The 27,626-nt window shown below is 36.5% G+C and overlaps 1 protein-coding gene across 1 annotated transcript in view; it reads left to right on the plus strand.

The window, feature by feature from the left end:
* TRABD2B (TraB domain containing 2B) overlaps positions 1-27,626 on the plus strand; it is a 232,199-nt gene that overhangs the window by 175,604 nt on the left and 28,969 nt on the right. Inside the window, exon 4 of the mRNA XM_039320030.1 lies at positions 3,009-3,183. Within this exon, the coding sequence (XP_039175964.1) occupies positions 3,009-3,183 (175 nt within the window). The remainder of the gene's footprint in view (positions 1-3,008; positions 3,184-27,626) is intronic.

Consider the following 27,626-nt stretch of genomic DNA (forward strand, 5'->3'; position numbering starts at 1 on the left):
AAAAAGCTTCACCTTTGATGCTTCCCATATGGAAAGAAATGGGGAAATGAGTTTACAGTAGGGATTTAGTGTTTATTATAGGAAAAAAATACTGTATATTATGTAATTAGTATAATATAAATATGCTGCCTTAAAGAGAATGAAACTCTTTTGTATTTATGTTTTGTAGTAAAAAGTGGTAGCAATATCTCTGTAATTGGAAATTGATCGTATCTTGTCATTACCATTAACTCGGGGGGGGGGGGGGAGAATCCAGAACTGATAAGTCGGTGTATTTTAACTGCATTACTAAGACATCAAACTATTGTAAAATAGTCATTTATCAATTGGTTTCTATTAGGAGAGTTGGTTTTTCATTTACTGGTTTGAAAAACAGCTTCATTCAGTGGATGCTTGATTTGATTTGGCAGCTAAGTCTAAATTTTAATTCAAGGTTCATGGGTCAAGTTTAAAATCATAAAATAGTCTTTTTCCCTGATTAATTTTCCAGATACCATATCTTTTATCAGAAGATGACTGTTATGCTTCAGACAAATAAGTGCATGTATTTTGATTGTAACTACGTGGTACCTCGCATTCATCATTAATTGGTTCTGGAAGGTGCCACAAGTACTAAAAATGAGTACCAAACAAATCACGTGACTAATATGTGACCCATTGTTTCAGCTGGAAAGGGTAGATTCATGGGGCAACCAACACCGACAAATTCTAGCTTGCACATCACATATTAAACAAACGGAACTCAATTTTCACATCAAAATATGTCAAGTACCTAATCTGGTGTCTTTCAAAACAGTTGAGTACCGAGGTACCACTGTACTTATCAAGGTTCCTTTCTTTTTATGTTTTGAGGCAATCAAGATTTCAAATTCCAGTAAGCAGAAGTCTACAACAAGATAATTGTAATGGCAACTCAAATGACAACTAAATGGCAGTTAAAATGTCTGCCTTAAAACAATGAGAACAAGGAGCAAAATATACAATTCAATCTCTGCTTCTCTCTGCTATTGGTCTTAGAGTAATACATTTAATTTATGCCAGCTCCATGCAAAAGGAAAATGAAATAAGTTGCTTGACCCCCCCCAAAAAAAATCCCAATCAATTTATTTATATTGTATGCACTGTCTTGTGTGCAAAAAAAGCCCCTCCCCCAGCCCACCAAAAACTGAATAGTGAAGGAAAGCTGCAAAGTGGGCAAGCAACCTTTCACCTTGAAAGAAGTAAAATTAAGGAGCCAATAGATGTATCAAAGCAACAGGTCTTGCAAAAGAGAAATTCCCACAACCACAGTATTTTGAAGAAAAGAGTAGCTTTACTGTGGTTTTAAACACATTGCAGTTCCAGAAATAAATCATCTCAGCTCTGAAACATAGCAGATATCATTGGATCACAAAAGTCCTAAACTGGTTTTGAATTGGTACAGAATGTAGCCTTAAGCCTAGAGAAAAAACACAAATGGCTATTTTCATGAAAACTTTGGTGGTTCCAGCAAGATTTTAAAAATCCCAGCTTTAATCAGATAGCACCATTGCTGCCTCCTTGCTCCAAATGTCCATGTGCCTCTGGATGTGCTTCTGAAGTAATAGGCAGAGGTGCTGAATAAACCTGAGGAGAAATTTCTCAAAGGCTACCAAGTGCAAGCATATTATAACAGCTAAATTTGAATCAGAGATTGGCAGGGGAAGTGTCCTAGAACTTTGTGCAGTGATGTACTCATTACAGGTTAAAACTTTTATGTTGTTTTGTGGACTAGGTCCAGACTTCCATTCTCTACTTGTCTAAACTGAATCCATAAGACCTACAGTAAATGTAATCCTTCGGGGATCTTGGGAAGATTATTTTAATGAATTGGAGCTTCCATACACTTTCACTTAACTCTCCTTCAACGTGTGTCCTTTGATTTTTCTTTTTTCTTATCTTTGATGCCATTTTTTTCTTGCCAAATGCTGCTTAACAGCAGGAAATGAACCTCCACAGTCTCCAACCTCCCCACCCCAAAGTCTTTTTAGTCTTCTTTCTCTGCTTTGCCATAATTCACAATTCTTTTCCACCCATTCCTTTTTTTTGCCTAATATTTCACAAGGAAACTGAACTCCCTGTTATTAATAGTCCCAGGAGTCTAAAATAAACAGGAATTACAGACCAAACGTCATTTAAACCTTCCACCCAACCATTTATTGCATTAAGCCTTATTTCTGGTATACTTTTTTGTGTTTATATTTTGTACTAATAGGGGTTGTTTTGCGCTTAATTTAATTTCTATTTACTTTCTAGCTTGTGTTTTTAATTGGGCTTCTAGTCTCTTTGATTAAATCTAGACTTTGTGGTACTTTTAGTTATTTACAAAGAAACAGCTTTAATGGTTAGAATGTGCTTTATCCATGTCAATAAAACTGTTTTAGGAGCTTGTTATATAGGTTATAACTCAGTTTAATTCCCAATTCCCTTCCCCATTTCTTCCAAACTACCAATATACAGTTTTGGTCATTATTTAAAGGTCTGATCCCGGTTGATCTTGAAAACTAAATAGGACCAGCCCAAGTTGGTGGTTGGATGAGTATTCTGGGAATATCAAAGCTGTTGGCTAAGTTAAGTAGTAAAGAAAATATCCTGAAATAATGTAAAGCTGTCAAGAAAAGTGCATGAGTGCAGTTATCAGGAGTCAAGTTTGACTCAAGGGCATCTTTACTTTTAGTAGATACCTATTAAGAGGTGGGCTACTCTAACTTTTGAGCCATATTCCTGACGTTATCTAATAACAGTCAAGCAATATTATGAAGTATCCCATAATTAGAAAATAGTCTGGAGGCAAACTTAACTAAATTAAATTAATCCAAATTAGAAAATAGTCTGGAGAAAGCTGCACAGTTTTTTTGGTTAGATTTTGGAAAGACTGGAAACTACCAGAGGTAATCCCACTACTGATCTTCTAATGGTTTTCCCACAATTCACCAACTTCTTCTTTGCATTTTTTTCTGATTGAAAGTTATTCCTGTTTTTCCTTCCAGCTCCCTAATTTCATCAACACAACACTTCCTCCACATGAGCAGGTTACAGCTCAAGAGATTGACAGGTATTTCCGACAGGAACTGATCTACAAGAGGAATGAAAGAATGGGGAAAAGAGTAATGGCTCTCTTAAGAGAGAACACGGACAAGAGCTTCTTCTTTGCATTTGGAGCAGGTAGGACCTGAATATGTTTTCTGTTGATTACAACATGGGATGGGATAATTAATTTCATTTTCTGATATAGTTTAACTTTGTTATTTCTTTTCCGTATCCTTATTCTTCCCTACCATTTACTCTATCCTGAAAACATCTCAGTCCTAAATTTTTCAAGACTGGACAATGCCAATGGGATTGGGGATTTAAAAAGGAGACATGTTTCTTCTAATCTTTTTTTCTTTGGTGGTTTGGTGTAATAAAGTAGTCAGATCAACAGCACAGTTCCTTTTTAGAGGTACTTTTCAGTGCTATTGTTACTGTAAAACTTGGATTGAGTATTTGTATGTGACAGGTAAGAATTGAGAGTTTTGTCATGCTCCCCTGAATTTAGTTGCTGATTACAACTATTATTATTAACTCTTTTAATTATCCACAGTTTTAGTTAAGTTTTTATTTGTTTCAAATTTAGATTGGATGAGCACTTGTGAAATATTAGCTCATTTTCTTGCACAGTTTTAACCTTGAACAGATGGATTAGTCACCATCCCTCTGCCTTCATCAAGAGATAATGAGCCTGGCCTGTTAATGAATCAAGATTGTTAAGTTCTTGAATAATTAATGACTGCATGTATAACAAAACTGTACACAGGTTACAAATATTTTAAAAAGCAATTCCTGATAAACATTTAGCTAGACTCTAGGACACTCCTTCATATTTTTTAAAAATGAAAGATACACACTTGGAGGCAAATTTAGGCAGTTATTTCTTAAATATAACGTAGTGATATTGTAAAAAATCATGGAATGTGTGTCATGGAGGTTTACTCTATGGTGATGTGATGGAATGTAGCAAAGACCTGGATGCCCAGGAGGGAGGGGTACATTCTAGAGGAGTAAGAGGTAACTTAGCCCAGATATCATGTATAGGAGAAAGAGGATGAAGACAGCCCCTCCCTAATAGTTCACAAAATATAGAGATAGTCCTCAACTTACTAACACAATTGATTCCAAAATTTCTGTTCTTAAGTAAGCAATTTGTTAAGTGAATTTTGCCCCATTTTAGGATCTTTCTTGCCACAGTTGTTAAGTGAATCACTGCAATTGCTAAGTTGGTAACATGTTTGTTAAGTGAATCTGGCTTCCCCATTGATTTTGCTTGTCAAAAGTTTGCAAAAGGTGATCACATGACCTTGGGACACAGCAAGAGTCATAAGCATGAACCAGTTGCCAAGCATCTGAATTTTTATCACACGATCCTGGGGATGCTACAAAGGTTGTAAGTGTGAAAAATGGTCATAAGTCCCTTTGTTCATTGCCATTGTAGACTATGAATGGTCACTAAATTAACTGTTGTAAGTCAAGGACTACCTGTATTGTAGCTGCAGATAATAGAATTTTCAGTATGGCAAGATTTTGTCTATAGGTATGGAACAATACAACTCAAATCATAAATGCTACGTGTCATATTTGGTTTGGGGCTTGATAGGTTGTTTGTGTAGTCAATAATATCACTTCCAAACATATCTTTCTTAATTCCCACTATTCCCCACCTATAATCAGGAAATGTTTCTTTATAATAATACACTAATAATTCTAAAGAATATCTTTAAATGATATTACTAATGTTTAACTTTTGGCCAATGCAATTACCTGGCTTGACATAGAAGTCTGTAAGACTATTGTGTTCTACTTTAGCAGTAGGTGCCAGGCCATGGGGCGGCACTGCTGACACAATGGATTATAGAGCTGAATCATAAATTGGGTGAGGCCTACATTCAAACAGATCTCTGTGAAAACAAAAAGCTGGCTTACCATTGGCAAGAAATGGAGAAAGCATTTGACAAGGAGATAATTTTCTTTTCCTATAGATAATATGTGCTTCTCTTAGAAAGAATTAGCCATTAGTTGTAACAGTGTTTGTTGAAAAACAGAATATTGCCTGCCCGAGAAGTAATTTCCTGCAGACTTACAAAGCACCATCTCATAAAAAGTATCCCATTAGCTTAAAGTGGAATCAGATTTAAGTCTAGGAGTATGTCCTCTGCTAACTTTGTTGTTGCTGAGCAGGGATTTGGAATGCCATACTAGAACAGGATCCAAAATTTCACAGCTGGCAACTGTATTTCTACTGAAGTCAAGCAAAATGAACAATCTCAAATTTAGAATATTGACAGAAAATTGGACCAAAACTAAACTATTCAGAAACTTTATTTAAGGAGACCTTACAATAAACTCCAACTAACATTCGTTTTTATGAAGTGCAGTAATCAGCAGGAGCAGTAAGATAGAGAACATTTTGAAACAACTTCTACATTGCATGTGGAATGCAAGCTAGTCCACAGTATGTATTCTGGCCTCATTCCAATCCTAGAGTTTCCATTTTATTGTTCACCTCTCATAGTACAGCATCTTTCTACCATAGGTACAAACCTACTTCATTTATATCCACCTAGAGTATCAGGTTTCTATGAACGGTTCTACCCTGGGAGAATGAGATGATCACAAACACTTGCAGTGAGTCTCCCTCCTCCCTCCCAAACTGAAAACAGATGCTGTTTATTGAGCAGCATCATTTCAATAAAGTGTGGAAAAGAAATCTGTGCAAAAAGTTTGTTCTCCTTTGGTCACAGCTAATGTAAGCCATGCAGCAAAGAAAACAAATGGTAATTCTATCATCTCTTTATTGCCAGGATATAGCATAAAAGACAAAAGAGGCCCCAGTAGTAACGGAGCCATTGATTTATTGGTCAAATAGGCCAACTATTGTCTATCACCGCAGATGTTTCATTCTTTAGTTAAAGACACAATAGCAATAATGTCATCACATTGATCAGATAGTGAGTAGAGTATTTAAAAATTAACAGTTTTCAGAATGGGAGATCAATGAGTGGGACATAAATCTTTAAAAGACTGGTTTATCACCTAAAAGAACAATAGCAATAGCACTTGGACTTATATACTTCCCCATAGTGCATTCTCTGATCAGTTTACAAAGTCGGCATATTGCCCCCAACAATCTTGGTTCTCATTTTAATGACCTCAGAAGGATGGAAGGCTGAGTCAATCTTGAGCTGGTCAGGATCGAACTTATGGCAGTGAGCAGAGTCAGCCTGCAATACTGCATTCTAACCACTGTACCACCACAGTTCTTATATCAAAATAGAATTATTGTTTCTGATTTGTTTGGGTATGTTACTGGACTTTAAAAAGAAAAAATATCCCTCTACAGTATTATGCATATAGGCACTGAGGAAGAATTCAATTATCAGGACAAATATTTCTAAAGTTCAAGGTTTTTTTTTTAAATAAAGCACCAATGCCATTTCTCATAAATATATGTATTACCTTGTTTTTATTCTTCTCCTGAAGTTAACTACTATTATATATTTTACATACAACCATAGACAGTAGTAAAAGAATAACGATGGGTTCCCATCTGTCATTCTATGAAGTTATATGTAATTTCTTTACATCTATTTATCTATTCATTTATTTGAATCCCGCCTTTATTGTTTTTACAAATAACTCAAGGCAGTGAACATATCCAAATACTTTCCTCCTCCTATTTTCCCCACACCAACCCTGTGAAGTGAATAGGGCTTAGACCTTGGGCCAAGGTCACCCAACTGGCTTTCATGGCTAAGGCAGGACTACAACTCACAGTCTCTAGCTTTCTAGCCTGGTGCCTTAACCATTGGATGGAACTGTCTTCCTCTCTTTGGCCTCTCAGTTCCCAATTGGAAGAAGGGGAATTAGAAGGTATTACTTGAGGGACAAATTAATGTCTACTTTTAAAGAAGAAGAAATGTGTTAACAGTCACACTGTAAAGTTTCTTTAAAACTAAGAAAGTATAATTATGCAGCAGAGATAACAGAATACTCCATTTTAATGAGCATTTAATGAGTATAACTAGGAGTGTGCTGGATCTTCATTAAAGTTGTATAAGAAATTAGGAAACACATTTCCATTAATGGAAAACCCTGGTCTTGAGGATTAAGAGAATACTACTGCAAAGAGTTAAGAACATCCAAATGTCTGAATTGTTTGTTTTAGTCAGACAGGCATGGAAAATTCAACCATAAAATTTAAAACAAACAACATCCAACAGTCATATTTCTCTCGATATATGTTTTGTATCCAAACTTCTAAAGATATATCTGCTTGCACTAATTAAGGTTTTATTAACATTGGTTTATCTAAATAACTCCCAAATCAAATTAGCTAACTGACTCATTCAGAACTTTGTCAGCTGTTTGTATAGCAGATGGTAGCATAAAACTTGATCATTCTATTAGAAATGTCTTTAAAAATACATAATACATTCTACAGCCATGTCTAATATATTTAATATAATGGATGTTTCAGCCCTCCCAGATAAACCAGACAGGAAACATGACCAGATGAGCTCATTCTATTTTATTGTCAGACTACATTAATAGAATCTTGCACGTCTGAAAATACAAGTCTCCCACTGGCACTTTTAACATTCTGGTACCTTAGGGTGGATCCTTCTTAAATTTCTTTCTTTGTATCAGAGGCCAGGTAAATCAGGAGATCCAGACAGTTCAATTGGGTGTGAAGAATTATTGTAAGCTTGAGCTCTCTACAAGAATCTGAATTATGAGTGGCCAAGGGAAATTAGCAGGAGATAAGAGTAGAATGAATTCAAGGACTTAGATTTCTTGTGGGAACGAAGGGACTCATGAATGATGATATGTTTGACCCCTCCCTTGGGCTCAGCCTAGTCATCTCCTTCACTTTGTCTGTTAAGCATTTGCTGGTTCTTTCCCCTTTTTTCTGATTCCCTAGGAGCATCTCTTCCCCTCAAGGCATAGTATTATAGGGTATAATAAAGGTGAAATGAATATTCCTGAAAAAGGACAGCGTGGAAGCACTTGACCCACTCTCTGTATATGGAGAGATTTTCAGATAATGCAAGATAATGTTCCAATTGAAACCCCTATCCCTCCAATTTTTGTTATATTTTGAACAATTTTTCTAAACTTTACTATGATGCCTATCATCTTGGTTTTTCTCCAACTGCTTCTATGCCCCAAAGTCATGTATTACATGAGTGGAGTTCTACACTGTTATTACAGCTGACCTCAGATTTCATTTAAGGAAAACCTATAATACTGCATTCCAAGCCTAAACTCCAAAATCTGCATCGAAGTATACCACATTCTCATGCTCATATAAACTGGAAAGATATAAGAAATCTCAAAAAGAATGAGTCAGAGTCTGGAAATCATATTGTATGGCAACAAATATGTGATTGGATTCTGTAGTAGATTAATCTGGGCTACATTAGTAGTAAAGGAAATCATATGCTAATGTCTTGGATGTTCAACCAATTAGAAAATGATCTGCAACTCAGTTATGTCACTCAGGGAAGATTATTTCAACTTATTGGGTTCAATTACATGGACATTACAATACTTTAATAAATGATTTGTGGAGATACACTGTTGATAAATAAGTGGGATCGCCCGGAGAAGTAAAGAATGGTTCTTCCATGATAGTTGTACATTCTATATTGAAAATATTTGATTAATTATTTGATTAACTATTTGATTAATTCCTCTTTTCAGTGCAGTAGGTTTATCTTCCTACACTCGTTCACACCTCTATATTCATTTTATAATACAACTAAACCAATATATAGCTTTCTATCATCATGTAGTGAATCCCTATAAATATGTTATAAATATGCAGCTTTACTTTAACAATGGATCTTTTTCTTCCAGTTTGAAAGTCCAGAAAATATGGTTGTAAATTGTAGTGGATAGGGCAGTGATGGTGAACTTTTTAGAGACCGAGTGCCCAAAAGCCGCCTTGCCCCTGCACCATCCTCACCTCTCCTGCCCGCAGAACCATCCACAGCTTCCACAGCCCACCACAGCAGATCATCCAGGCAGCCCAGAAGTGTCATGGCGACCACGCCCTCTGTCCACGCCTCGCAGCATTATCTGCACATGATGGGGCGCAAGGGCAGAGTCCCTGCTGCCAAGCTGCCATGTCCTTGGCTGCGCTGGTCTGTGCAGGCTGTGCCCTGGGTGACTCTCCTCTGGAGAGGCTGCTGGTGAGGAGGGGGTGGTGGGGCCGGGGCAGCAGTATGCATGCCCACAGGGAAGGCTCTGAGTGCCGCCTCTGGCACACGTGCCATAGGTTCGCCACCACTGGGATAGGGAATAGAACTTTAGAATTATCCTTTCATTCAAATTATATGTCTACTAATTCTATAAGAAACCTTTCTAGATGTTATAGCAATGGCATGAATGTTAGGTATGAGGGTTTAAATGTGTTCTCATCTTCTCATCTACATGTTTCATATATCTGTGGAATTACCAAATTTTCCATTTGTCTCCTTTTAATCAAGATTTCTTATTCATTCTACCAAAAAAATAACTCAGCACAAGAAGAAACAGGGTTTTTTATAAGGAAGAAAAGTGTTGTATACATACTTTGGAACTATAGAAAATATACAGGTAGCATGAACATTCAGTTTAATAAAATGGGCTGGTTGTAATATCACATATTTGTATTCCATAGTTAAAAGAAATTAGTTTTGGGGTTGGCAGAATTTGGGATATTCTGGGTCTCTAAGGTCCAGGAAGAACAATAATTCTTCCTGGACATTAAGCTTGATTATCACCCTTTGGGGATTAAATAAATGAATTTGCTTGACACACTTTGAGAAGAGTTGATCTTTGTTGGACATTTTCACTCTTGTGAACCCACATGATTGATAGACAATTCAGTGTACCAAACTTATAAGAACTGAAGTGAGCAAAGAGTTTCCCAGCTGCCTCTTCCAGCTGAGAAATAGCCAAACAGCCAGGGCATACGTGTCATTAAAAAGAGTTAATATTTTGGCAACAAAACGTATACATATATCATCAGTGTTTAAGAAAAAAATGTCATCTGGCTTATTTCATTTTTATACTCAACTAATTTGCAAGTAACACATATTATAACATCCAGAATTTGTGCATGCCATTCACTTGGACTTTATTTTTCTTAAAGCAGCTGATTTTCTTGTATTCATTTAAACATTTTCTTTTATTTAAAAAGAAATATCATCGGCACTTCTGGATTTGATGGTTGTATTTATCATCTTTGAAATTCAAGTGTATAGCCAAAATATTAGAGTTGTATTATCATGGAAGGAAATTGTAGTTAGTTAAATAATAGAGAGATGGATTCTTAAGGCTAGTGGCCAACCATATGCCACACAAACTTTATTCTAATTTTGGAAGCAGTTAAGAGCTGGTTATCTAATAATCCAAAGAGATAGTATAGAATTGTGGGGTTTTTTTCATGCACTTCTTCCTCAGGCTTTCTGAATTCACTCCATTTGTTGAATTGATGACCTTATGAAAACATCTACATCACATTTTATACCTCCGAGCCATGCATTTCAACCTATGCTAAATCAATCTTTCACAAAGGAGATTGAAGATACATACCAAGTCTGTTTTAAAGTGGCTTGTTATTTACCCATTTTGTGAGAAAAGTGTTTTGTTTTGTTTCTTGATTCCAGATTATTTAATGAATAGATCCAGTATTAATTTTCTAAACTTTGTCAATTTACACTGTAGAGCAGGATTCTCCAACCCCCAGGCCGTGAACCAGTACCGGGCCGTGGCATGATAGCAACTGGTCTGCACAAACAAGCAAAGCCCCATCCATGGGATACAGGCAGCATACCCCACGCACCATCTGGTCCTTGGAAAAACTTATCTCCATGGAACCGGTCTCAGATGCCCAAAAGTTTAGGGACCTCTACTGTAGAGTACCTCTTACTTTCTCTAACCTTCCCCAAAGATTCTGTTGTAATTTTAAAAACAATAGGTATTGATAATGCAACAATGTAATATGAAGAGTTGAAGCAGCCTTTGATAAATGCAGACACATTTGGACTTGCTGGACTTGCTAACCCCATTGTTAATATAATTATCCCCTTAATTCTCAATGAGCAAAAAAAAATCTAATGATAATAATTTTGCAAGAAGAACAATTGTGAATTCAACTGTGACTCTACTATTCTTATCGAGCTTGCAACTGAATGAACAAATATAGACATAGATAATTCCATCTAATGCAGGGGAGTTTAAATTAAAATCTTTTCAAGTCAGAAATCAACAAAGCATTCCTACTTATTTAGGGTTTATTTTACTCAGTATGGAATGTTCAAATAATAAAAAACAGATATATACCCCAAGATGTTCTCAGACTAACACTGTTCACAGGCATCTTTATGTCGTCATTAATAAATGTAACAAGCCTAGAATGGAAAACCATATTTTTATTTTCTAGTTAAGTACAAACTGGTTTCACCTTTAGAGAACAATTCTTCTTTCATACATAGACCTACTGATTACAAAGAGATCTTCCTACCAGGCAAGTCTGCCCTACCATAGTTTTTAAATAGGAAACAATCCAAAAATATTCCTTCTGCCCCCTGGTTTCATTCTCCAAAATATTGCCATTTTGTGATGCTGCCTAGAAAAGAAAACAATAAAACACAGCTTCCAGGAGTGTTTCTGCTTTCTTGTTTTACTGTTTAAAAAGTACACAGACAAAACATCAGCAGCCCAAGTTCAAGGTAGCTAAATACAGTTCAGATTCTGAATTTTCTAGCTATTCATGTGCCTCAGAATTCAAAATGTACAACATCGTCACAGAGCCGTTTCTGAAGTCCCTCAATACATGCAATAAAAACGTCAGTGTTTTCTGTCCTGTCTTGTCCCCCACTCTCTGGAGCTGACAGCGCTGAGTAGGAAACCTTCCGCCTAACATTTCTGTTTTTCTTAAGACTTGCCAATCATGTCATTTGCCTTTGCCCAAAGTTTGTTGTCTTTGCAGATGGTCACAGCGTGAGCTACCAAAAGCTTCAGTGAGTCTGACAAGAGATTCTGTTAACCTAATTCAAGCGTATGACCTGCCATCCGAACAGAGCACAAAGGGACTTTTCACAGACCGGTTGCTACCCCTGATATTTCGTTTCATAGGTTTCAATTAATCTGTATTTATTGCCACTTATCTTATGTGGCTAACAATATCAAGAGTTTAGAGAGTGCTTTTCATGTCACACTGGGTCAATTAAAAGGCTACTTAAAATATTTGCAAAACTTTCCATCCAAAAGTTGGCTGCTTTGCCTGCCTCTCACGAATATGCTTTAAACAAATACTCTCCTTATGAAGAATGACATTTACCTCAATTTGCCTGGATATCTTTAGAGATCCTTGAATAATTTCTTTTACTTTTGCACTTTTATACTTACAGTTAGAGAGAACAAGTCGAATTCATATGTATAACAGAAGATGCTTTGAAGACTTTGGAAAGGAGGAGGCTAGATACAGTATAATTGTAAGCAGAGGGAATCTCATTCTAGAAAAATAAAGAATGAAACCCATACCTCTTCACCAGGAGCCATATTGTCCTCTGTTCAGCACTATACCAACATACTGTAACTGCTGTGTGTTCTCTTATTCTCTGAGGAAGATTACAGTCATTCTCAGATACTGAAGGCATGTTACAGTACTTTTAAGAAGTATTAAAATTAGATTTCAGCTGGCGATAGTAGATAGTGTATATGTAGATAAGGAAAGAGTGTGTTTATTTTGATCATAACATGATATATGTGTAGGTTTATGGTTGTGTCTCTGTGGTATCTTATTCTTTTCAAAAGCAGCAGACGGAAATATTGTTCATAAACATTTTAAGATATCTTTTAGAGCATTTGCCAGAATTCTGACCATTTGCCACAATTTCACTGGCATGCTAGTGCGTCAGTTGCCTAGTGTAAAACCCTGTTAAAAAATCCTTGCAAAACCATTCATCATTATCTTATGATTTTCAAATAAATTCTGTTCTTCTATAATTTAGAGCCTGTGTAATTGCAACATTCTGCCAGCTCATCTTTTCAAACCAAGAACAATTTAAAAAAAAAAATTAAGAAACAAACCATAGACAGGACTTCCAGTTTTGTGCCATAGCACACAGCTGCAGATAGCGGAGATCCACTCCCCATGGCCAGTTTTGCCCTGCTAGGGGGACCCTAAATGGGTCTGAAGTTGCCCCAAATAGGTGACCATGAAGGAGGAGCACTCCATTGATCACGAAACAGCAGCAGTCATTTTGTTTGATCTGGGGGAAGACCTCTGATCTGACAGGAGAAAGGCTAGCTGTACATCAGCATCTAGCCCAAGCTACATGCAGCCAAAGTCTAGGAGCACAAACTAGAACATTGGTGAACAGCATGCTTGAAACTAGTGAGAGCATCTTCTGTCTTCTATCTTTTAACTGAATCCTTGGGAAAGACCGCGAAAGCAAGAAAACCTCTGAAAGTAAAGGGAGAAGACTATATCCCCACTCCCTCATAGATGGAAGCGGTGAATTAATACTAAGGGGGAAAGAAATGTATTGAAATTAAATTTCAAATACTACAGTCTGGACAAATCTAGAAACTAAAAAAAACTGTTAAGACTATACCCTAAAGGATTTTGATGAAATTATAAAAAATATATAACAATAATAACTTTTTGTCTGAAAAAATCGGAAAACAAACAACTACTGACACCTAATGGAGAATCAGAGCACAGAACACTAACAATAATGACTCAAATTGGCAGGATGCCCAGAAACAAAGAATAATCTGTTACCTTGAATTTTAAATAACTTTTAAGAAGACATCTGGGAACAGAAAAAGCTGGGCCAGCTATAAGATTAAAAAGTGTTTGAAAAAAAAAATACCTGGACTGTTGTCTAAAACTAAAAATTGTTTATAGAATAAGAAAAACTTTGGCTTTTGGCTAATCTTTTAGAGGAGAATTTACAGGAAGGACTTAAAATGGCTAAACATACTGAATTGCAACTTTGACCAATTAATAATTGCCCCCTGAATAAAAAAACTGTTACAAAAATATTGCCTGCACTACTAATTATAGAGACTAAAATATTGATGACATGGATATCGAATACCGTATATGCCGGCATATAAGGCGACTTCCACAAGCGTTAAAATAGGCGCCAAAGTTGGGGGTCGTCTTATACGCCGAGTCGTCTTATACACCGGAAATACTGGTAGTTTCCGGCGTATAAGACGATGTTCTAGGCATGCGACTCAGCACCAAAGACAGGGGTCGTCTTATACACCGGGTCGCCTTATACGCCGGCATATACGGTACCTATCAAAAAATGACAGACCACCACATTCAATATTTATCCCTGAAGGATTTAGCCTGGAACATCAAAGACTTCCAGAAGCAATATTTCAAGGCAAGACAAATACTTTTCAAGAGGAAATGTATGCAATGTTATGACAGATACAAAAGACAATAGATTTAAACCACAAGGAAATCAAAACCAACTTTGACAACATAAATAAGCACATTTCTAACCTAAATCTGCAATAAAAAAACACCCAGAAAATGATGGCGAATGAACAAACAAATCAGATAACAGAACACAAATTAAAAGAACATGATCAAATCAACGAAGCTACAAATGAAAAGAAATACAATTTAATACAAACAGGAAAAAATCTACAAGACTTTGATATAACAACAAAAATGGAATGGGCTATAGAATTCCCAGGAGAATCATCAGAATTTGGGAGACAGAAAGTATATATTTTATCTATTTTATCTTCTTTATACCCAACAATACTTACAAAAACACAGGAACAGCTGAGCAAGCGGAATATATCAACTTGGAGTATTACATGAGCAAACACTTGTTTGAATATGGTTAAAAGAATAGAGAACTTTGAACATAAAGCGGCCCTATAACAAGAGGGATAAGAGATTTAAGTAGTATAGTATATTTTACAATATATGAAATGTAAAAATATTGGGATAATGTAACTTTTATAAACATAAGTGAAATATAAGCTGATCAGAAAGAATGTTATACAAAGGTGTTATAAGATAGATAAGAAGTACAGTATTTTTATAATGCATGAAATATGAAAATATTGGAATGGTGTACTGAAATGGAAAAATTTGGATATTTAGATGACTAGCATTGAGAAAATCATGACTGATAAGAATGGATTGAATATAAAGGGGAAATTAAATTTAAACAAAAAACACAAAAATAGGATGCATGGTGAACTAATGAGATGATTTTTATAAGAATAATATAAGCTGATAAAAAAGAGTTATACATAGATGTTACCATTATCTGTACAAATATGAAAAAATGTCTATATGTAATCATTTATACATTGAAAATATTAAGAATTATATTTGTTTAAGGTTGAAGAAGGAGAATACAATTGGGAGAAGGGAAGATCAAAGAAATATAATCTTAATTAATATATTAATTATGGAATTATCAAGATCAATCATTATTGACTGTTAATTAATTATTATTGTTGTTTTTTTCCCAAATATATAAACCAAGACAACACACTGTACACCAGGCACTGGAGATTGTCATTGTAAAAAATCAATAATTTTTTTTTTAAAAAAAACAACAAACCATAGATATCCAGAAAGGCGCAGGGGGGACGGGGCCCTAACACAAGGAATGGCAACAGAATATATGTATGCTGGAGGTAGATACCAGTAGATTACCGTAAATGCCGGCGTACAAGACGACCCGGCGTATAAGACGACCCCCGTCTTTATAGCCAGGCCGCATTCCTAGAACATCATCTTATACGCCGGAAACTACCAGTATTTCCGGTGTATAAGACGACTCAGTGTATAAGATGACCCCCGTCTTTGGCGCCGATTTCAGCGCTCGCGGAAGTCGTCTTATACGCATTTACGGTACTAGTAAATGTTTTAATCCATCTAAGTAATTACACAAGGATGTTAATTTATACTTTAGAAATCTGGTAGAACAAGTGAATTGGCAGCAGATGGTTGAGAAAAAAACATCTCTATTTTGAGAGAAAAGGGGGAGAAAGCCAGGGAACTGGCTGGCGGTGTTCAGGAGAAGGGCCTTCTCTGACATTGCACCTGCCCTCTGGAACATCTTAGCCCGTTGAAATGAAGTCAGCTTCAACCCTCCTGACCTTCCATAAGAATTTAAAAATCCTTTGGGGCATCAATGGAAGGGTTTCATGTTGGTGGTGACTGATTAACAATGGATCCCACACTCTTTTCCTCTCATCATATTCCCTCACCCCCATCTTTCTAAGCTAGTTGATTTTATAGGATTGCATTTATATTATTACAAATTATACAGTTTTATCTTTTAATATTGTAAGCTGCACACAGAGTTACCATGTGACAAAATGGGCAGCTAAAAAATTTTACAAATTAATAAATAAAAACTTCCTAGACCCTCAGTATTCCCACCCCTAATCCTGCAACTTACAGTAGTCACTACACCTCATTAGCTCTCTTCCCCTGTGTAATTTCTAAAGTCTACATTGCACCCATCCCTCATCCCCTGAATTGGCTGTTAAGCTATATGCAGGGTACTGGCTACTATGTTCCAGAATCTGTTAAGGTTACCACAGCCTCTTGTAAATGTTTTTAAAATAGATAGGTTGGTTGATCCAATCAGGGACCTTCCCATGAAATTTGTAGTTTGGCCTTAACTCTTCCTTTGGTGTCGATAGCTAGTTTTATATTTCAACCCATATTTTGCAGGTACAAACCAGCTCTTGCACACATTAGATTTCATTTGTGCTTTCGTTATTTAGTTATGAAGTCTTTAATAGTCACAATTCTTGCAAAATATGAGACAGTACCGAGCACATCTGCTTTCCTTTTGTTATTTCGGCTATGCACGTGCATAAACAGGGAATGATGGATTGCCTTTTGGTTCTTAAAAGAAACATGGAAAAGACCTGGATTTAATTGTTCTGTATTTATTGCACAAAAGGGATGAATTATGACCTACTTAGCAACTTCTCCATTGAAAGTGAATATTAGCATTGCAGAGAACCAAGAGCTGTTCTTTGCCAGAGATATAACCCTGTCAAAACGGCTCCCTCCCTCTTGATGTGCTCTACTGGAAAAAAACCTCATGAATGTGCTACCTCCTGCCAGTTAAAACTCAGGGTGAAATGCAAAACCAAAAGCTGCCAATAGTTATATATTTGATTCAGATGTTGTGAGATGTGTTTGGTTTTTCTTTGCAGGCTGTGAGATCAGTCAGGAAAAAGGGAAGAATGCAACCACGCAGAATGGAATTAACGTATCTATGCATGTAGGGAGAGTTTAACACATACACACACACAGAGAGAGAGAGACCCATTGAAATGATATATGTTTATGATGGGAATTTAGCAAAGCTGGAACACTGTAGATTCCTCTATAGATTTTGATTCTACCCTAGGTTTGCTGACCCTTGACAGCTTTTATATCAAAGGGTTTGCATTCCAAAGAGATTGATTTTTCCCTGGACTTACTCAGCTCAACCATTCCCCCATGCTATTCTAATTGAATAGGAGCAGATGGTCACAAAAAACTTTACTTTGAAAACAGGATCAGAACAATGAATTGAGCAGTTCTGATCCAGATTTTTTTTTCCTCCTAAAGAGATAGTATATCTGCATATAGAGCGCCGCAGAATATGGTACTCTGTCCCCCTCTTGTGGACATGTGATGATAAAGTAAGATGCTATATAAGGACTCAGTTTATAGAAGTAAGGGAGAATAAATATCTCCAGATATCAAACTGAAGATGGTGTGTGTACATCAAGGAACTCTCTCATATTTAAGGGATCTAAATAGATTGCAATTATTTTTATACAAAGCTATAGAATTGCTTTCTATTCAGTTAATTTGATTAATTCAAATGTCCTTTTGACATGATTTTCCCAGTCCTTTACTTTGGCTTTATCTACTTTTGGACTATTTTGACACATTTTTGGAAACCGCATAAAACCCTTAGACCTCAAATTTACCACACAACTTTATGTTTCTGGATAGTATAAAGTAAATGTATTATATTAGCTTCAGCTTCTTGGAGACAAAATAACATATGGCTCAAAAGATTAAATTAGAGACCTTTTCATAATACCTATAGAAGATGAGCTGTGGAAGAGTCATTGCACAAAACCTAATTAACATTGAAAGAGTATTTTGAAATAATGGATGAGAATACATTCTCTAAGTCATTGGAACTTTATAAAACAAAGTAAATCTTTTTTCTTGGAAATGCAGCATTTGATTCAATAAATGATTTGATTCAAACATGTAGAGAAGAATACTCTTAAGGTTCTATGTTTGTAATACTTCTCCAAGTATCCTCCAAGCTAAAATGTTCAAGCAAACATTTTGATCATGTTATTGTGACTCATTTGTCTCTGTTCCACCAAACAGCAGAGGTGATGGACTCCACATTGTAAGTATTTCTTAATAAAAATCTGTCAACTCTCGGCCTTTGAATTGGCTTTCTATCAAAGGAGAGTTGAGATCAAACAGTATTAATTGTGTGTGGCAAGATTTGATTCTTTCTTAAAAATTCAATAGTAACAATGGAGTTGACACATGTATTATATATTTGAAGTTTGGCATCAGTGTGTTTAAATATCTTTTTCCGAGTATTTGCATTTTTGAAGAGTTTTTTAAAATATATTTTCTTTTTTTTAGTTTCTCATTTTTTTCCTTCAGATTCTTTATTTTTCTGTTTTAGGCTTTTTTATTTTAATTAAGCTAATTTCTGCTAACCTTTTAACATTCCATAATAGATATATATCCTTCATACATACTCATTATTAACTGTTACATTACTAACATGCAACATTCTTTTCAGAACATTCAATTGTAATGTGTTTAAAAATCAACAAAAAATTTGGTAAAACATATACTGTTTCAGGCCCTCCCAGTTAAAAGAGCAAATAACATGACAGTGAAAATATGCATTAAACAAAGCAAAAGGGAATGGAACCATAGGAGAGGATCATTAAGAGTAGGAAATTGTTACTTTCTTATAGCTTCAGATGACCCAACAATCATTGTCCTCTCTTTTTTCTATTAGTAGTTGGTCTTCAAGGACTTTTTTCCCCAAGATACAAGATTTATTTCACCATATTGTTTTTTCTGTGCTCTGGGGGAAACGAAGAAAAAATTATGTTCAAATTCCCTTCAAAAAAATATTGGGAAAGGGCCTTCAAAGTAAATGTTTAATGAACTGCCACTAGCTTTTGTACCTTGATAGAAAATCACTTCAGAACAACACAAATCAAAGTGAGGGTGAAAGTTCGTTCTCCAAGTTTGATGGCTGGTTTCTGAATGTTTTGTTACCAGGCTAGGTAACATCTTCAGCAGCATTTAGGGGATGTCTGTGTCAATGTTCTACTTATATAAGGACTTCAGATGTGGGAGTGTCAAGTGAGGGCCTTGTGATGGGCCAGGTGTGAGTGATCAGAGAGAGGCTTGTGAGGGGAGATACTTCAGGTCAGGGTCATTGGAGGTTGTGAATTATCAGTGGGTTAGGAGTGAATCATCAGTAGGAGGCTGGTAAGGGTCTTGTGATGGGGAGATTATATCAGGCCAGGGTCATTGGAAGGTGAACTGCTGGGGGGGAGAGGTTTGAGGGTTAATGCTGTCTCCAGATGGCTGTTTGATTGATTTGGATTCTGAGGAGTTCATATGCTGGTTGTAGATCAATAAGTAGAACACTGACACATCCATCCAACACCGCTGAAGATGTTATCTAGCCTGGTAACGAAACAGACATTCACCACAATTGCAAACAAAGCAAAATGCCTAATGCCTTTATGGAGCTTTCTTGCTATGACTCATCTTTTGATTGAGCAAGAAGACAAGGCTTAGATCAAATCTGCTTGTATTTAGGGGAGCAAAATTAACTATAGGCTAGGATGAAAATGGAGAACCCATGTTCTATACAAATGGAAGAGAGAGAGAGAGAGAGAGAGAGAGAGAGAGAGAGAGAGAGAGAGAGAGAGAAGAATCCATTCATATGGGGCAGACCTTACAAGAGTCTTGAATGTATATATTGGGACTGGTCTCATTTGTAATTTAATGTATACATCTTGCCAGTGCTTTTTTTTCTAAAAAAAAAAAAAAAAAAAGGTGCCGGAACTCCGTTCTGGGCGTTCTATGAGAAAAAAAGCCCTGCATCTTGCTATTGCAAGAAAATTAAGACAGCCAATACTAATTGTTCCACCTACTCTTGGCCATCCTGCTCTTTATCACATCAGTCGTAGAGGATACCAACAACTCAACATGTGTTATCAGATTATACTATTTTTCTCATCTCTGCCTGAATTTTCCTGTGTCTGATTAGCATTTGATTAAACCACTTCTCAAATGCCATTAGAGATGCAACATTAGCAATACTTTGCAAAAGTGTTTTCCTCTTCACATTGATTGTATCTGAATTAATTTCACCAACTGCTGAAACAGGAACAATATTGATGTAACAGAATTTTATGAGGTTATTATGCCTATCCAGATAAGAGTTTTAGGGGTATCCATCCCCTTTGGATTGGTCCCTCAATGATTATGAAATGTAATTCACATTCATATATACCGACTATACTTGGTAATCTCTTCCTTCACGGGTAGCTGCAGTAGAAACAAATTAGTTCTGCTTTGTGAAATAGTTACATCACAGGCTCACTGTTCTTCTCGCAATTTATTCTTAAGCTATATGTATAATAATTTTTACATGATTAATTTAATTTTCCTGTATGTTAGAGTTAAGCCATCTTGAACAAGACTAAAGAGAAGGAATCTGCTGTTTTGTCCCAGAAATCCCTGTACCCCATCTCAAAACTGTTTGTGTTGTTTACCAAAAATGCAGATAACCAATCTTCATGTCTTTATGATAAAGTAAATGGTTTGAGAGGGTGATGGAAGTGAAGGGTAATGATATAAAGACTGTGACTATATCATTAATGGGTCCAGGATTTGTTTGGGTTTTTTTCCCACTGGGCTTTAGGGAGAATTAGGTTTTCTCGCCTTCGTTAAACTATTTTCAGTTTGCATAATACTTTTTACACATTATGTTGTCTTATCCAAAATGACCAGAAGCCAAAAAAAAAAGAGACAGAGATGTGATTTGTGAACTGCAGGTTGCCCACCCATTGCCTAGGAGATTAACATGGATGTTCCACTTCTACTGCTTCTTTGTCTACTTTAATGCTCCATCTATTTACGGTACTTACATTTTATCTTCTTTATAATGGTAAGCATAATAGTTACTATGGTGATTTATGTAGCAAAAGGTCAATATATTTTCTCCTTCCACATCATTGTGCTTCTTTCTTGCAGTTGCTTCTGCAAGCACCTGTTGCTCCCTTTTGGAATAAAAAAGGATAAAGCTGCTATTTGTGTTCCATTCCATTTCCAGTCATTTTGTTTAATCATTATGCCTGATTGATTTGTTCTGGTATAATGCCAGTGGGATGTATCTTAATCACAAATCATTTTGTCACCTCTCAGAAGAGTATTCAAAAGTTCCAAATATTCAAATAGTTGGGCCTTACACATTTTAAGTGCCCAGGCTACAGCAGTAGGGATACTATTTTTTCCCCAAAAAGAAAAGTTTGGAGGACTTTTTTTTTTTTAGGAATTTCTGGCTCTAAGCTCCTTCTAAGGCATAAATATATGCCTTAGTACTTTTGTAATCATTGTTTCAAATTCTTTGAATACCTACTGTGTACTGTAGGTGAACAATAAACAAGAACATTTGTAGCTCAGGGTTGAAATGTGGGGTCCTCTGTGCTCTCTGAGTGTGCTTGTTTTCTTGCAGATGTTTCATTACCCAAAGTAGGTAACATCATCAGTGCTCGTAAAGAATGTGGTTTGCTGCTAGTTTATATTCTAGTGACTGTAGTATCTGTCAGTGTTGGTGGAGGCGTTCTTAGAAATTCTTTGGTTGGGTGAACAACTAAGACTTCTTTTTTCCATAGTTAGAGAAATGGTGAAAACAGTGATACAGTTTTCCCCTGCCATTTTGCATCACTGATGGTGATTTGATACTATGCAGTATTTTGTTATTATTGAAACATTTAAGTCAGGAAACTATTTCTAGCAGTGAATGAAAAATCTGAAAATAAAAAGAAATGTAACTTTCTTATTAGATCCACTGTTGTAAAATTGCCAAAACAGTTAATGGTTTTTAAACAATCAAAGACATTGCTCGTGAAGGAAACAGCTACTGATACATATATCAGGTGTGAGCAGAAAGGGTTTGCCAGTTGAAATACAAAAGCAGCAAAGTCAGAGATAAGGCAGCTAAAACTCTGAGGCCCAAGATTATAGGGGGAATTGAATCTTGTTGACTGAAACCAACAGGAATGTTCTCATGTTTTCCATTAGCAGAAGCAAAAATGAAGTTTATATATGTGAAAAAAAATTTTTTTGATGTGACCTGATTTGGAAAATTGGAATTATATCTGTCTGTCAGACTATCTGTCTTTCTGTCTAATTTATCAGCTTCAATGCACGATCAGGACAAGAATTTATCTTCAAAAATGTATATGCAGTGTACCGCTAAAGCAGTTGTTTCCAACTATAAAACTGATTCACAAACCTCAGTAGGCTGTGTCCTATCCTGGATACCAGCAAAAGTGTAATTGAATAGTCCAAAATACAATTCATAAGATATCAAATAATAGCCGGAGCAAGATCCAAAAAAGATAATCAATAAATTAATGTTTAAAGCCAAACCAAATGGAGTCCTAATGAGGTTTGCAAAGGCATAAGTCAGAGAACAGTGATCTGGACAACAAAGAATAAATGCTTCAGAAAGACAGTATGGCTATGAAGATTCTCAATCATCTAGGTAGAATTGTCGGAAAGTTGAGTTATGACAACTGGACTTTTTTTTTGGTCATCCAAGTAGCTTCGGACTAAAGAAGCTACTTAGATAAGCAACAAAATATTTAAACCAAAAAAGGAAGGAAGTGAACTTCCAGACCACCTCAGAGAAGACTTATCAAGGGTTGAAGGCGAAACAGTATCATGGCCCCTTAGACCAAAGGAGGAAAAAAAGTTCAACAAGAGCAAAGATTCTAGCAAGACCAATCAGAAGATTTCAGGTAAAATTCTGAAAATTTGGCATGATTGCCTTCTGCGGGTCCTACAGCTCTGGACTCAGCTTCTAAATCAGGAATGCAGTTGAAATACATTTTAGGATCAGAGAATAATAAGTCAGGTTGAGCTGTTGTAGGAGCTGGTGGAATGTATCAGGCTATTCACATTGCTCCAGATCAAATGTTGAAATGGATAGTGTTTTCTTAGCCTATTTTTACTGAGTAGATCTATTGAAAGTCTGATATAATTTAAGCTGATAACATTAATACTATAACAAGCTTAGGAACCCAGCTTATACATTTCTTAGCAGCAGAGTTTATATATCTCCATCAAGATAATCTTCCTTACTTTCGCTTGATTTACATGAAGATGCACGAATTAGAATAAAAATGTTCTTTCTACCATTTTTTGCCATATATATTATGGGTAGCTTTTCCACTCTCTTAAAATATTTTGTCTTAGTCACTAAATGTTTATAAAGGTTTAAAGGTTTCCCCTGTACAATCATAACCAACTCGTGGGGGTGGTACTCATTTCCAATTCTCAGCCAAGGGAATCTGCGTTGTCTGACATTTTCATTTTGCATGCTTTTGAACTGGTAGATTGGCAGGAGCTAGGGCGAGTAACGGTAGCTCACCCCTTCGTGTGGTGTTTGGGTCTTGAATCCAGACTGACAAGTGTCTTCATTGCTAAGCCATTGGATCCCCTATAAAGCAACAGAAAAATAGCATAACACTATATCCGTGGTATTGTAAAGGCTTTTGTTTTAAATATCCTTTAATTATTGTCATTTATACTGCTTGAGAGAAATTACTCCAAAATGTTTTGGTCAAACAAATGTTTTTAATTACCTGTTCACATAAGAAAGAAAGAAAAATAACTTGGGAGAGGAAATAAAAGAAGCAAGCATTTTTTAAAAAGCAACTTATTTTATAGGGATGGTATTTTGGCTTGGATTCTCTCAAAGCAATATTTCATACCCTTCAGGAACAGGTGTTGTGTAAACTTCTGGTCCTCTTAAGCAGAAGCAACAAAAGGTGGGAAAATAGTAATGAACAGATGTGTGTCCTCATTCCAAAATAATAAGAAGCAGGTTCCTAAATTTTGGAGCAGCAAAATCAGTAACCATCCATACATAGGGATTCAATCTGTTGTTTGGTTCCCTAGTTCAAGGAACCAGGCTTTTGATAATGTGGGCCAAAGCAGTTTATCCTACCTTAATGTCCTATGGCAGATATCCATCATAAACTCTTTGGAAAAGGTAGGATTTCTTTGTGAGAAGGACAATAAAAACATTTAAGTGGATGCATGATTTTAAAGACATAACATTTCAGCAATTACTCAAGACTTTTTGCCTTTTCTTTGTTAATCTTGCAAACTATGGTTTCTTCCTTTTTAGTATTATGCACTTCATAAGATTATTCTAATAAGCTTAAGGCTTGGTAACATTAACCCCTTATAAGAATTGACTGCTTCTTAAAAGTTAGTTAATAATAATAATAATAGTAGTAGTAGTAGTAAAGTTGGAAGGGACCTTGGAGGTCATCTAGTCCAACCCCCTGCTCGGGCAGGAAACCCTACACCATTTCGGACAAATGGCTGTCCAGTCTCTTCTTAAAAACTTCCAGTGTTGGAGCATTTACTGCTTCTGGAGGCAAGCTGTTCCACTGATTAATTGTTCTCACTGTCAGGAAGTTTCTCCTTAGTTCTAGGTTGCTTCTCTCCTTGATTAGTTTCCACCCGTTGCTTCTTGTCCTGCCTTCAGGCGCTTTGGAAAATAGCTTACTCCCTCTTCTTTGTGGCAGCCCCTGAGATACTGGAACACTGCTATCATGTCCCCCCTCATCCTTCTCTTCATTAAACTAGACAACCCAATTCCAGCAACCGTTCCTTATATGTTTTAGCCTCCAGTCCCCTAATCATCTTTGTTGCTCTTCTCTGTACTCTTTCTAGAGTCTCAACATCTTTTTTACATCATGGTGACCAAAACTGGATGCAGTATTCCAAGTGTGGCCTTACCAAGGCATTGTAAAGTGGTATTAATACTTCACGTGATCTTGATTCTATCCCTCTGTTAATGCAGCCTAGCACTGTGTTGGCCTTTTTGGCAGCTGCAGCACACTGCTGGCTCATATTTAGGTGATTGTCTACTAGGACTCCGAGGTCCCTCTCACAGTTACTACTATTGAGCATGGTGCCACCTATGCTGTACTTGTGCATTTGGTTTTTCTTGCCTAAATGTAGAACCTTGCTTTTTTCACCATTGAATTTCATTTTGTTAGTTAGTGCCCAGTGTTCAAGTCTGTCCAGATCCTTCTGTATCTGAAGCCTGTCTTCTGGAGTGTTGGCTATTCCTGCCAGCTTGGTGTCGTCTGCAAATTTGATGAGTTCCCCATCTATCCCTTCATCCAAATCGTTGATGAAGATGTTGAAGAGTACTGGGCCCAGAACAGAGCCCTGGGGCACCCCACTACACACTTCCCTCCATATAGATGCAGTTCCATTGAGGACCACTCGCTGAGTACGGCCGGTCAGCCAGCTACGGATCCATCTGGTGGTGGTTCTGTCTACCCCACATTTTTCTATCTTGTCAAGTAGTAGGTTGTGATCTACTTTATCAAATGCCTTACTGAAGTCCAAGTAAATTATGTCCACAGCATTCCTCTGATCCACTAATTTTGTCACTTGGTCAAAGAATGCAATAAGATTTGTCTGGCATGATCTATTTTTGACAAACCCATGTTGGCTTTTAGTAATGACTTTGTTTGCCTCTAGGTGTTCGTTGATTCGTTGTTTGATTATCTTTTCCAGGATCTTCCCAGGTATTGAGGTCAGGCTGATAGGTCTGTAATTTCCTGGATCCATTTTTTTTCCTTTTTTGAGGATGGGAACTACATCAGCTCTTTTCCAGTCCTCTGGTAGTTCCCCTGTGTTCCAGGATCTTTGAAAAATATAGTTCAGTGGCTTCGATATTACATCTGCCAGTTCCTTGAGAACTCTGGGGTGTAATCCATCTGGTCCTGGTGATTTGAACTCATCTAGGCTGGACAGGTGCTCCCTAACCATTTTCTTGCCTATCTTAACTTGTGTTTCTGTTTTGTTTTTTATGGCACTATTTTTGATAGGTTGGTCTGTTTTTTCCCTTTGTGTAAAGACAGATGCAAAACACGAGTTAAATAGTTATGCTTTCTCCCTGTTGTTTGTCACCTTCTTGCCACTTCCACCCACTAATGGACCAATCGTTTCCTTCACTTTTTTCTTGTTTTTTACATGTTGAAAGAAGCTTTTTTTGTTATTTTTGACTTTGGTCGCAAGCCTAAGTTCATTTTGAGCCTTGGCTTTCTTCACTTCATCTTTGCAGGCTCGGGCTATTTGCTGATATTCTGACTTAGTTATGTTCCCCTCTTTCCACTTTCTATACTTGTCCTTTTTATCTTTCAATTTGTCAGAGAGTTCTTTATGCAGCCATGCTGGTTTCTTTTGGGAGCTGTTGTTTTCCTCTTTGTTGGTATTGTGCTAGACTGTGCTTTTATTATCTCATTTTTCAAAATTTCCCAAGCTTCTTGAGTTGTTTTCCCCTTGAGGATTCTCATCCATGGAATCCTTCCCAAGCCCTCTCTAAGTTTATTGAAATTAGCTCTCTTGAAGTCCAAGACTCTAGTTTGACTGTGTTCTATTGCTTGTGCTTCTATAATGTTGAATTCTAATATTGCATGATCACTTCCTCCCAGGGTTCCTATGGCTTCAACACCGTCTATCATTTCATCTCTGTTAGTGAGAATTAGATCCAAGATGGCTAATCCCCTAGTTCCCTTCTCTACTTTTTGGGAGACAAAGTTGTCTGCCAGGTTTGTCAGGAACCTGTTTGATCTTCCACTTGGTACGGAGTTTGTCTCCCAGTTGATGTCAGGGTAGTTAAAGTCCCCCATTACTATTGTGATGTGCTTCCTACATACCTTAGTTAGCTGACTGGCAAAAAGTTCATCTATTTCCTCTGTTTGGTTGGGTGGTCTGTAGTATACACCTATGGCAATGTCATTTCCCCCCCCCCCTTTTATATTGACCCTTTTATATTGATCCCCTTTTATATTGATAGAGTTAAGAGATACTCTAATTTGGTACATTATGAAAACGGTCATAGGCCAATATATCAGTTATTATGTGGGGAAATACTAACTGTAAGTCCCATTTTCTAATTAGCCAAATTTTATTCTCTCTCTCTCTCTCCTCCCCACCATCATATTATATGCTATTCCAATCACATATGACTATACAGTAAGCAGATCCTCCATAGAAACAGATTGATGCTGCTCTTAGTGAAAGAGAACTGGGCTCTCTGTTTAATATTGTCATTCTTAACATTATCAAATCAAAATGCATGTATGCAGATTTAAGAAAAGGCATGGCTTGTCACTATAGAAAGTGGTAATTATGATCTCACAGGAAAGTCATATTTGTACTATTTCTGCCTTGCTAATCA

The sequence above is a fragment of the Crotalus tigris genome, unplaced genomic scaffold, assembly GCF_016545835.1.
Source record: "Crotalus tigris isolate CLP2741 ecotype Arizona unplaced genomic scaffold, ASM1654583v1 scf7180000023617.9722795, whole genome shotgun sequence".
Taxonomy (NCBI): Eukaryota; Metazoa; Chordata; class Lepidosauria; order Squamata; family Viperidae; genus Crotalus; species Crotalus tigris.